The 12,546-nt window shown below is 50.8% G+C and overlaps 1 protein-coding gene across 1 annotated transcript in view; it reads left to right on the forward strand.

Annotated features, from left to right (window-relative positions):
- The window catches only part of ATP2C2 (ATPase secretory pathway Ca2+ transporting 2), a 62,633-nt gene that overhangs the window by 15,073 nt on the left and 35,014 nt on the right, over window positions 1-12,546 (forward strand). The window contains exons 2-7 of the mRNA XM_079800161.1: window positions 650-760; window positions 2,892-3,008; window positions 5,987-6,076; window positions 7,409-7,444; window positions 7,548-7,609; window positions 10,704-10,812. Coding sequence (XP_079656287.1) covers window positions 650-760; window positions 2,892-3,008; window positions 5,987-6,076; window positions 7,409-7,444; window positions 7,548-7,609; window positions 10,704-10,812 — 525 coding nt within the window. The remainder of the gene's footprint in view (window positions 1-649; window positions 761-2,891; window positions 3,009-5,986; window positions 6,077-7,408; window positions 7,445-7,547; window positions 7,610-10,703; window positions 10,813-12,546) is intronic.

Raw genomic sequence — 12,546 nt, forward strand, 5'->3', positions numbered from 1 at the left:
GCCTGCAGGAGCTCCTGGGCTGGCTTGTCCGCTTCGTGATTTGGAGGCTGGTTATCTGGATCGTCTGTGAGACTTTGATCTGTGCAGTTAAGATACGCCCACTCTCTATGTGTATGTCATACTTTAAAAAGACGCATCAGGCCCTAGCCGGTTTGGCTCAGTAGATAGAGCGTCGGCCTGCGTACCTCGGTTGCAGACTCCTCCCTGGCCCGGGCCCTGATCAGGGCACGTGCAGGAGGCAACCAATCGATGCGTTTCTCTCACATCGATGTTTCTCCCTGTCTTTCCCTCTGTCTTCCACTCTCTCTAAAAGTCAATGGAGCTCTAACTGGTTTGGCTCAGTGGATAGAGCGTCGGGCTGCGGACTAAGGGGTCCCGGGTTCGATTCTGGTCAAGGGCATGTACCTTGGTTGCGGGCACATCCCCAGTAGGAGGTGTGCAGGAGGCAGCTGATGGATGTTTCTCTCTCATCGATGTTTCTGACTCTCTTTCCCTCTCCCTTCCTCTCTGTAAAAAAATCAATAAAATATATTTAAAAAAAATAAAAGTCAATGGAAAAATATACTCGGGTGAGGATGAACAAAAACAAACAAAAGACGCGTAAGTACAAAACCTCAACTTGCTTAGCAGCAATCTGCTTTTTTCACAGTTTGATGAACAATGTGAGTTGAAAGCCATCGAGAAAGAGAAGACAGTGGTCGCCCTGCCACCCAAGGAGGCGAGCAAATGCCACAGAGAAGATTTGGCCGAAGCATTTTCCGTAAGCATTGGATTTGCACTTGATGCCAGTTGTGGGAAAGGTTTTAGATGAAGCAGAGAGGAACACGGTGTCCTGAAAGCTGCTCTAGAATTCTGTGCTGACACTTTTGTTATCATTGTTTAAAAATGCTATTGCCCTGGCCGGGTGGCTCAGTTGGATGGAGCGTCATCCCGTGCACCACAGGGTTTCGGGTTCCATTCCTGGTCAGGGCACATACCTAGGTTTCTGGTTCGATTCTCAGCGCACATGTGGGAGAAACCCATTGATGTTTCTCTCTTACATCTATGTTTCTCTTTCCCTCCCTCCTTCTCCATCTCCCTCTCTCCCTCCAAGTTGAACTGTTCTGATTTCCCATGAGGCCCTTACCAGAGGACTGGCACCCCCCTCTCCCAGATGCTCAATTACTTGTTTCTCTTGATCAGACATAGAGAAGTCATAATCCACACAGCTATACAGTAGCACAGCCAGTGGTGAATCCAGGTGCTTTGACATCAAAGTTCAAATTCTTTTTTTTTTTTAAATTATTGATTTCAGAGAGGACAGGAGAGTGGGGGAGAGAGAGAGAGAAACATCAATGATGAGAGAGAATCATTGATTGGCTGCCTCCTGCAGGCCCCCTACTGGGAATCGAGCCCGAAACCCGGGCATATGCCCTTGACTGGAATCAAACCCAGGACCCTTCAGTCTACAGGCCGATGCTCTATCTGCTGAGCAAAATCGGCTAGGGCCAAAGCTCAATTCTTAACCACCTCCTCTTCACACCCTTCATCTTTTATCATCTATGATGTTGCCAATTCCAGAAACCAAATTCTTACATTTCTCAAGTGAATTTGAATTCCTGGCCATTGCAAAACTAAAAGAAAGAAATGAAAAGGAACACGCCACTCTATGAAACTCTTCTCTAAGGCTGAAGGATGTGGCTTGCTCCATGTGTTTAATTTTCTTTACCTAGAAAACTGAGCAAATATCATGTTGTGTTTGTTTGTTCACTCATAACCCACCACACTTGGTTAAAAAAAATTACTAATAAATGGCATGTGCCACAATTTCAGGGAAGTTGGATGTCCGTGTTTCATGCCAGGCTTTCCTGGAGAAGAATTCAAAAGTCTGTTTAAATTCAAGTTCTGCTTGTTAGTATTTGGAGAGAGGAAAGGAAATATTTTTTCCTTGCCTAGACTTTTTACAACACCTGGAAAATGAGCTTGATTTTCTTTACTGAAAGGAATCTAGAAACCAATTCAGCGTTCCCTGCCACCACTACCACCTGGGAGAGCTGTCTTGTCAACTTTTTAAAAACAAGGGTACCTTTGCTGCAACCAGAACAGTGCAGTTTCCTTACACAATTACCAACTCAAATGAACTATTTTAATGTTAGTTTGTGTAAAGAGCTTGAAGCTGTGCCTGGCACAATGCGTGCATGGTATAATAATTTTAGCTAGCATTGTGTTTAGGGACAGGCCTTCTTTCTGTTATTTTACTTTTATGTTTAACTGTGGTGAATGCACAACATAAACCTTCCCATCATAAGAATTTGCAAGTGTACAGCTCAGTGGTGATGAGTACATTAACATTGCTGTGCAACCTATCTCCAGAGCTCATTCATCTTGCAACACTCGGCACTCATTGGACAATCTCTCCCCGTTTCTGCTGCTTCCTACCTTTTGGCTATTAAGAATAATGCTGCTATGAACACACGTCACAAATATCTCTTCAGGATCCTCTTCCAACTCTTTTGGAATAGCCACACCCAGAAGTGAAATTGCTGGATCGTGTGGTGTTCTATTTTAATATTTTGAGGAAACTCCATATTGTGTTGTTGTTTTTTTTACAGTCGCTGTACCATTTTACATTCCCAAGGCCTATATTTTTTTTTCCAAGAAGGAGATGTGTTTCTGCATTTCCCTGTGACACATTTAGGCCCCGGGTTGTTGTTTTGTGCTGTAATTGTAGGGCAGGAGTGCAGTCTAATTGAAAAAGAATTGGGGCTGTGGGTTTCCTTTTCTCTCTGCCCTTACGCGCTTGCGGTCTTTGATGGTGCAAGTGGCTGGGTGCAGAGTGGGGACTCTGTGGCTTGGGCTCCTCGGCATTTCCTGGCCCACCGGTGAGCGGGGGCTGGACCGTCTCCCTGCAGGTGGACTTACAGAATGGGCTGTCAGAGTTCTCGGTGACACAGCGCAGGCTGGTCCACGGCTGGAACGAGTTTGTCGCTGACAACACTGAACCCGTGTGGAAGAAATATCTTGATCAGGTAGGACCATAGGCGTCATTCCTTCCCTGCATGTCTAATGGGGAGGGTGGGCAGTCTTTCCTTTTTTAAAAAAAAAAAATTTTTAAACTATGTGTGTTTTTTTTTATTGATTTGAGAGAGAGAGAGGAAGGGAGAGGGATGGAGAGAAAGAAACATTGATGAGGGAGACATCTATCAGCTACCCCCTGCATGCCCCCACTGGGGACTGAGCCCGCAACCCGGCATGTGCTGGTTCATAGGTCGATGCTCAACCACTGAGCAACACCGGCTGGGCAGTCTCTCTTTAAATATTCACCGAGGGTGTCCTTGGGCCAGTCCCAGGGCATGGGGCATCTGTACGACAAAAATAAAAAGGCTCTCCTACACTCAGGCTGCTCTCAGCCAGCAGGAGGGACAGACACGAGACTTCACTAACTCCCCAGGCAGCCGTGATCAGGAACAGCAGTTGCTACATTCACAGAGGGTTTCCCACCGGCTAGGCCCCATGCTAGCTGAGTGAGTAAGTCAACATTAACTTACTTTATCTTCCTCCTAACCTCCATTTTGAGATGAGGAGGGTGAATACAAAGAAATGGAAATATCTTCCAGACTGTGTAAGGGTGCCAGATTTAGCAAACAGAGACACAGAATGTCCTGCTAAATTTGAATTTTAGACAGATGAGCAAAAACCAATATTTTAGTATAAGTAGATCCCAAATGGTGCATGGGACCTACGTCTACAAAAAAAAAAAAGTTTTTTGTTTATCTGAAATTCAGATCTTACTCGGTGCCTTATTGTGTATCTGGCAACTGGAGCCTGAGGTCACACAGCAGTAAGTGGCAATGCTGGGCAGTGAGCCAGGCACCTAGCTGCAGGGCCCCTGCCCCCTTAACTGATGCCGTTGGTGCAGGCAGGGTGCTGAATGGAGGGCGCACAAATCAAATGCCTGGAAACCACTGGGAAGAGGAAAGAAAAATTGGAAATGGACATGGCTGCAAGTTCCAAGTTTAGAAGTTAAGATCCCCATCACCCACCCAGTACCAGCTCAGAAATCTGCCCCAATTAGCAGGCAGATTTCCCCAGATCCCTGAAGGCATTCAGGATGCCTTGGTTTCTTCTCCCTGGCCTTTTGCACCCCTTCTCCCACCCCTGACACCTGCCTCTCCTAACCCTAATCCCCACCCCACCCCCATCCAGGCTTCAGCCGTGTTCTATTGGCTCGGCATTTAAAGGTTTCTTGATTGGTTGGTTCGGGGACCAATCACAGCACTCCTTGCAGCATCCTCACACTCTCCTCCAGTCCCCACCCTGCTCATTGGTTGGTTCTCAGTGCACTGGGATGCCATTCACTGGTGCGTGTTGGCAGCAAAAGGGTCTTCTGCGTGCAGGTGGCTCTGGCTGCCCAGAAGCTTCCTGGAACCCCAGTGTTGGAAGGAGGTAGCGGAGGTTCCTAGAAGTTGGAGTTCAGGGAAGGAAGCGGACACACTGGCTGCGGGGGGGCATTTTCCTCCTACAGTCGGGCCTCCTCAGTTCTGCCCTGCCTGCCCCTTCCACTAGGACCCCCCCTCCCCCAAACCTCCGGCCCATAGTTCCCCAGCCATCCTCCTTCCTGCCTGTGCCCTGTCAACCTCATACCAAGGGTTCTCCTCCAGCCCGTGGTCGGCAAACCGCGGCTCGCCAGCCACAGGCGGCTCTTTGGCCCCTGGAGTGTGGCTCTTCCACAAAATACCACGGCCTGGGCGAGTCTATTTTGAAGAAGTGGCGTTAGAAGAAGTTTAAGTTTTAAAAATGTGACTCTCCAAAGAAATTTCAATCGTTGTACTGTTGGTATTTGGCTCTGTGGACTAATGAGTTTGCCGACCACTGCCTCCAGCCTCCGGCCAGGGCCTTTCCAGAAATGAAATCGCTCACGTTCTAAGAGGGGACATGTTTATTCATCTCCGCCTTGTCTGTCCCCGGGCCCATCTGTGGGAATCCCCGGAAAGCAGCTCCTGATGGCCCTGCCCCGCCCCCACCCCCTTGCTGAGTACAGAAAGCCCATCTGCACTCACGTATTAACTCTTCACACTCGCCGAGCACCTGCCGTGTGCCCGACGTTGTGCTTCTCCTGTCTGTCTCCTCCAGTAACGGGGAACTCACCCCTTCACAAGGCAGCCCCTCTTCTCCAACTCAGGAGACTCACCATTAGAACTCTACCTGAGCGTGACCCACGACACGCTGCCCTGGAATCATGAGGCGAAGGCGTATTAGAGTCAGGCTCTCAGGGTTCAAATCCCACTTTCCCCCCCTTGTGACTTTAAGCAAGGGATTGGACTTCCTTGAGCCTCAATTTTTCCCATCTCGAAAATGGGACTAATAAACACTGTTCTGAGTTTTACATAAGCAGCAGCTTAGCACATACTGAGTTGCTCAGTAACGGCTGTCCTGTATAAGTTGGCCCTGATGGGAGCGTAGCAGGTAAGTGCACAGGTGAAGGAGTCCGTCTGACCTAACTGGACCCTGGGGAAATTCGGTTCCTCTCAGAGCCTCTGGTCGCTCACTTACCAAGCAGGAGTAGCAACAGGTGCGTGTGCCCACTCAATGGTGGTTGTTTTTATTGTTGCTGTTTGTCCAGTGGATCACCAGCTCCCCTGCAGAGGGAGGTTCCCACAAGCCCCTGGCTGCCTCTCCCTGACCGTGTGGGCTTGGAAGGGGCTCCCGGAGCCAGGAAGAGCCCAATCGTCCACGGCCAGGGCGGCACAGGGGGCACGTGGTGTGTGCTTCCCGTTGGGCCTCTTGCCTGTTTGCTGTGTGGCCCTCGGAAGCCGATGTCAATGAAAATGCAGGGGGGCCATTCCAGGAGGAGGACCATTGGGTGGCGGTGGTCTTTCTCCCCCAGCCCTGGGTCTCTGCAGTTGTTGGCTTAGGAGCCTGGCTCTGAGTGAGGAACCGGGTCACACGCGCTGCTGCACGGTTAGAAGCCCAGAGAAGAGCCCACCCACCTGCTTTCATTTTTCAGTTTAAGAACCCCCTGATCCTGCTGCTGCTGGCCTCTGCCTTGGTGAGCATCCTCACGAAGAACTATGAGGACGCCATCAGCATCACCGTGGTGAGTGCGCGGCGCCCGCCCGGGGTAGCACCAGCCCCCAGACGCGGCTGCCCTGGGGATTGCCGGGGGTTTGCTTACTTACTATGCAAGGAAAAAAGAGCTTGGCTGTTGAGAAAAAAAGGAAAATGCAGCAGAAAGAAAGAGAAGCAAATCCATGTCCTTCGCTGCCCCCAGGGGGTGTCGGGATCTATGTGGCCATTCCTCCGTTGGTGGATGCCCAGGTGGCTTCTGTTCTTTGCCGTTTGGAACTCTGTTGCAAGGAGTTCCTCTCCCATGACCCGGGTGGAATTGCTCGATCCTGGCTGTGCGTGCAGCCGTAGCCAGCTTGGCTCAGTGGAAAGAGCATCGGCCTGAGGACTGAAGGGTCCCGGGTTTAATTCCGGTCAAGGGCACATGCCCAGGTTGTGGGCTCGATCCCTAGTAGGGGGCATTCAGGAGGCAGCCAATCAGTGATTCTCTCTCATCATTGATGTTTCTATCTCTCCCTCTCCCTTCGTCTTTGAAGTCAATAAAAATATATTTTTTTAAAAGAGTAATTGTTTGTAATCTGTTACCTAGAGAGAACCACTGAGCGCCTTAAGAAAAATTTTGTTTTAATTTAGGTGAAAAGTCACATAAAAAAACCAACCATTTTAAAGTGAACAATGCAGTGGCATGTAGTACATGCACAATGTTGTATGACCACCACCTCTATCCAGTTCTAAAACATTTTCCTTGTCCTAAAAGGGAACCCCATGCCCATTATAGTTGCCCCCCATCTCCCCTCCTCGGCCCCTGGCAATCACCAGTCTGCTTTCTGTCTCTGTGGAGTCACCAATCCTGGATATTTCATACGAATGTAACCACACAATATGTGACCTCTTATGCCTGGCTTCTACCGGTCACCTTGTGATGGATGTCATTCCGGCTTTCTCTACCTGTCAGGCACTCCTAAAATACAAACACGGACTCATTCCACACCGTGAAATTTGCTGCTTCTGTTTAAAAGGCTGGGGTTAGAGCCACACCTTCTGATGTGGAATGGTGTTTACAGGATGCTGTTGAGTGAAGAGGCAGTTTGTAAAAGAACATGTCTCCACTCTAGGACCCTGTGTGATAAGTGTGTCTGTGAAGGAAAATCTAAAGGGGTACCCCACAACCTGAACCTCTCATGGTAGGACTTGGGGTGGTTTTGCTGCTCTTTTTTGGCTTATCTCTTTTCTGAGTTTCTGCACAGTACACTTATTTTGCAAACAAAAAAGAAATATATTTTGAAAGACGATGACCTCCCCTCACTCCCATGGACTCGTGCGCTGTGCCGCCGGTGTTAACGCCCCTCCGTTTGCTCCTTAGGCCGTGCTGATCGTGGTCACTGTCGCCTTCATCCAGGTGTGTATTTATTTCCCGAGGTCCCGGGCGGGGTGGCCGGGCGTGGCGGGAGCTCTGTGGAATCCCCACCTTTGAAAACCATGTGTGATGTGCTTCCTGCCAGGAGTACAGGTCGGAGAAATCTCTGGAAGAGCTGACCAAGCTGGTACCTCCCGAATGTAACTGGTAAGTCAGAGACCCCTGGGACTTTCTGGTTCATCAGTGGAGCCGGTGGGCTGGTGGTGAGTTTGGCACAATTTGTATCCCTTGTAGGGTGACATGGGAAAACCACGCCGTACTGGGGCTCTGGGCTGGTCGTCCTGCCAGTGGGTTATCTGAGTCCTTGGGCGCATCATTCGGCTTCCCTGGGCTTCCAGTCTGTCATTAGCATCTAATCAGGGTTCCTGGCCTGGGGGCCACGGATGATGGAAATGGCCCCGGGAAGAGGGTGCCCATGAAACCCATCATACGCTGTGCAAAACTGTGCATTTTCCCAAAAGAGAGCGTTCAGAGGTTTCACCGGATTCTCAAAGGGAGGACTCAGGCTGAGATGCAGGGCTTTATCAAGCTGAGGCATCAGGACCTTGGTTGAAGGGTCGGACGACATGAGAATGAATTCCAGGGACTTGGTTAGCAGCCCACCAGCCTCTCTCCTGTCCAGGCATTTCCACGTTGCTGCTTGTGATCACGCAGCCCTTACCAACGATATTTAAACAGGAAAACGACAAAAATATCTGTCAATACCTCGTGGGCATTTCTGCTTAGCACAGTGCTGGGCAGTAGAACTTTCTGGAATGTTCTGTAACCTGTGCTGTCCAGTACATGTCCAGTCAAATATGGTTACTGAGGATTTAAAATGTGGCAGGGGCAGGCATTACATGACCTGGGGTATTTTAGAAGGACTTCAGCATACAGTACCTGTTTTCTGAAGGATAATTCTGGGGAAAGAACCTTAGCATATATTTGAGTATATATGGCACCATTAGCCACAGGGCTGGCGGATAGAAAGATCTTGTGAAACAGAGTTCCACCTCTCAAGGAACCAGTAGTGCGCGCGCGTGTGTGTGTGTGTGTGTGTGTGTGTGTGTGTGTGTGTGTGTGACATCGGCAGAGAATAATGAATAACAAAATAGAGACAAAAAGGATATGTGGAGGCATGAGAGAGGATGAATCAGTTCTGGAAGGGTCACTGGGGACAGTAAAAATGTCTGGGCTTAATGATGGGATGGATAAGGCTGTCGGAAACCCAGGTGTGTGATGTGCGGCATAATCCCATGAGCAAATGGGAGTGTAAATGATTAATGTGGTTTGATGTGATATTAAGTGTAAATATCAAGTCTTAACCTTTGAGGTGAATAGATACATTATTGATGTCCTCAGAAGTTTTGCCTCTAAAGGACATTTTATTCTCGGGAACGGCGGTGGCAGGCAGCCTGGCAGAGTTGAAAGAGCATCGCAGATATGCAGCCTCACTCTCTGCGTCTCCAAGGCCCGTCTTACAAATTAGGAGAAACACCTGCCACGCAGACCCCTCCTGCATGGCCTCCACCCTTGGTGCAGCCATTAACTATTTATTGAGCACCTACTGTGTGCTGGGAGAAACAGTGCTGGGGTTATAATCGGTGAACATGATTAGGTGCATTGGAGCCAACAAGACCCCTCAACACACACAGCCCCACAAAAATCAAAACAAACAAACAAACAAAAAGCCCTACAGAGACACAGTGGTGGCTGGTGGAGGAGTGGGGCAACCTTCAATAGCCAGAGGCCAGGCCCCTCCCCCCCGATCTGACATTTAAGGGAAAGCTGACATTTAAGTTGAGGCCTGAGACAGATAAGGAGGCAGACATGGGGAGAGCGGAGGGAACGGCCGCTGTGTATCGAATAGGTGCTCTTGGCTACGAGGATCAGAAAACTCAACTGCACAAACCACGAGGAAGCTGTTGTCTCATGGCAAGGGACCTGAGGGGGCGGACAGTGGGGTTAATGAATTGAAGATCCACCAAGGACCTGGTCCTTTTCATGTCTTTACTCTGCCATCCTCAGCTTGTTGACTGTTCTCCGGCTGGTTCCCCTCCTGGTCCTAGATGGCTGCAACAGCTCCAGGCCTCACAGCCAGACATGGAGGATCAAACAGGAGAAGAGGCTGTGTGTGTGTGTGTGTGTGTGTGTGTGTGTGTGTGTGTGTGTTTGTGTTTGTGTTTACAGGTGCATGAGCCCCATCAAATGTCCACTCATGTCGCAAAGGCCAGTCAGTGTGTGTGTATGTGTGTGTGTGTTTACAGGTGTATGAGCCCCATCACATGTCCACTCATGTCGCAAAGGCCAGTGTTACAAAACATGCCTGTGCCTAAGCCAATCGTGGGCAGGGGGCGGGATCACTCCGATGATCTCAGCCAGTCGGGACCCATCCCTGGAGCACACAGTTGTGGGGGGAAGGGTGGATACCGGGACAAGGTTGAATTCTGTTTTCAAGGAGGAGGGGAATGCCTGCTCCAGCATTCAAGGTCACCAGTGACCTTGAGACTAGGAAGAGCTGGGTGTGTTCAAAGGGCTGGCTGGTGTGAGGAGGAGACAAGTCTGGATCGAGAGGGCCTTAGCGGGGCTTTTGGTTTGATTGCAAGGTCATCAGAGAGCCCCTGGAGGGTTTGATGCTGTGTTCTAAGAGCTCTCTGCTGTGTGCAGGGTGAGTTGAGGAGGCCAGAGGGGAGGCAGGAGTCCGGCTGGGAGGCCACTGGAGGAGGGCGGTGTGTGGTGGGATTGCAGTTGCAACCTGTGCACAGAAGCACGTCCATTGTCCAAAGGCGGCTGGCCATGAGCAATGGTCCTGGCCCTGTGGGAGGGTGGTCCTGGGCTGCTCGGACACTTAAGATGCTCCTCCGGGCTCTGACGAGGCTCTGCCATCCCTGAGTTCTCAAGACGGGCTCTGCACACCCGGGTGGTGTCTCCTCTGAGGACACAAGCTACTTCCTCCATTAAGGAAGCTTTCGCACCGCTGACCTAGAGCTGCAGGAGGGAGGCCGTGTGGCCCAGCCTCGTGTCCAGGCGGGTAAACAGGGAAAGCTCTGCGCTTCAGACCAGGACCAGGGTCTCCCAGAAGCCACACACTCTCCCAAAACACCTTCTAGGGTACACGAGTTTAAAAAATAACGGCACCGCAGAGGTTTGTCCACAGCCGAAAGGGAAAGCGTGTGTCTGTCATCGTTGCTCACGTTTATCAAAGCGCATAGAACTGGGATGCTAACATGCGTGCTTTGGCTTTTCACTGTCTCACATGCAGCGTAAGAGAAGGGAAGCTCCAGCACCTGCTGGCGCGAGACCTGGTTCCCGGGGACATCGTGTGTCTCTCCATCGGAGACCGGATCCCTGCAGACATCCGTCTCACTGAGGTGAGGCTCCCAGGCCCTGGTCGGTGGGACATGCAGGCCCTTAGCTTCTCGGAGGCGGACATGGTCTCGCACACACACCCGTGCACACACACGTGCATGCACACACACGCGCACACATGCACCGGACAAGTCAGGGAGTTAGCAAACAAGCTAACGTTAAGCACAAAGCTCCTCAGATTGTATTTCATAAATCACGTGCTGTCGTTTTAGCTAGAAGCCTCCCACATGTTGGTTGCGTGACCCTCTAGTTTTTATAGACTGCAGCAGCAAATTGAACCAGGGTGAGGTTGAGGCATGAGGCAAGAGCTCCTTCCAGAAACAGCCGCACAGATGTCAGGAAGACTGGCAGCAGCTGCTGAGGAACGGGAAGGGAACCAGACCGATGAAGCATAGGAAGAAGCACAAGCATTTTATAGTTGCTCGGTTTGGGGACATGGGGTGTAGGCAAGCTATTTGCCTAACCTTTGTGGGTGCCAGGGCCACAGCTTCACAGAACAATACCCGAGGCTCCGAGATAATCCTGGATTCTCGAGCAAAGGTGAAATCAAGTTCAGAGGGATCTGTGGCTGGGAGTAATCTATTTTATGACTCTTTCCAGTGATGCCTAAGAATTGTTCAAAGCGTTTAGTGATAGAGGATTAAGCACAGGTTATCTGCCCGATTTATTTATTTTCTCAGGAATGGGAGGGTTAATAGCATGCTGTTCAAAGGCGGTGTGAAGGGCGAGGGACGGAGATAGGTGAGGCGGCCAGGAGCCAACTCCTGGGTCCTGCGTTTACAACATGCTGGCCAGGCTTTGAAGTCGAGGCAGGGCCAGAGGGCCACTCAGGCTTCTCTGCCTCTCTGCCCTGACTTTCAGATCTCCAGGCAGGGCAGGGACAGGCGGGGCAGGGACAGGCAGGGCAGGGACCAGGCAGGGCAGGGACCAGGCAGGGCAGGGACCAGGCTACGGGCGGGGAGGGGGGGGTAGGGGAAAGGCATTCTCTCTCAACCTCATGCTGATGCCCCTTCCTATACCAGAAGGGATTCCTCATCCTCTGCTCCTCCATGTGCGGGCATTCAGCACGCACATCTGGGGCACTGGGATCCCATTATAGTAACCGTTGTCCCCCGGAAAGCCTGGGAAGCCAGTCTGACATTGTCCACTTCCCCACCAAGAGGGGGCACTGCCTCCCAACTTGGGGTTTCCAGAGGTACAGGGTTGGTCCTGATACTGGGCATCTCCACCACAGGTGCTATGAAGAGGCAGCGCTGCTAAGTGGTTAGTGCGCTGAGGCTGGGTGTTAGCCTGAGTTTGAACCTGATGCCTATCATTCACAAGCTGTGTGACCTGCCGCAAGTTACTTAACCTCTCTGAGCCTCCGTTTCCTTATCTGTAAAATGAAGGGAGTGAGAATGCCCAAAAGGTGCTTGTAAGGATCAAGTGACTTCATAGATGCAAAGTGCTCAGAATGGTGCTTGGCCCTGGTGAGTGATGGGCACGTGTTGGATGTCGGGGCCTTGGGTTTCAAATCCCCACCCAGCACCTGCCAGCATGTGACTTTGAGGGAGGGATTGGCCTCTCTGAGCCTCAGTCTTCTCATCTATCCAAGGGGATAATGTTCACTCCCACCTGGCAGGGTGATCAGGAAGAAGAAACAAGCTAAGACCTGCAGCCTACTTGGCACAATGCCTGATGTGGGTCAGCAGTCACCGAGAATTAGCTGCTGGTTTCATTGTTTATCATTACCGGTC

Source organism: Cnephaeus nilssonii (genome assembly GCF_951640355.1).
Source record: "Cnephaeus nilssonii genome assembly, chromosome: 20".
Classification (NCBI taxonomy): domain Eukaryota; kingdom Metazoa; phylum Chordata; class Mammalia; order Chiroptera; family Vespertilionidae; genus Cnephaeus; species Cnephaeus nilssonii.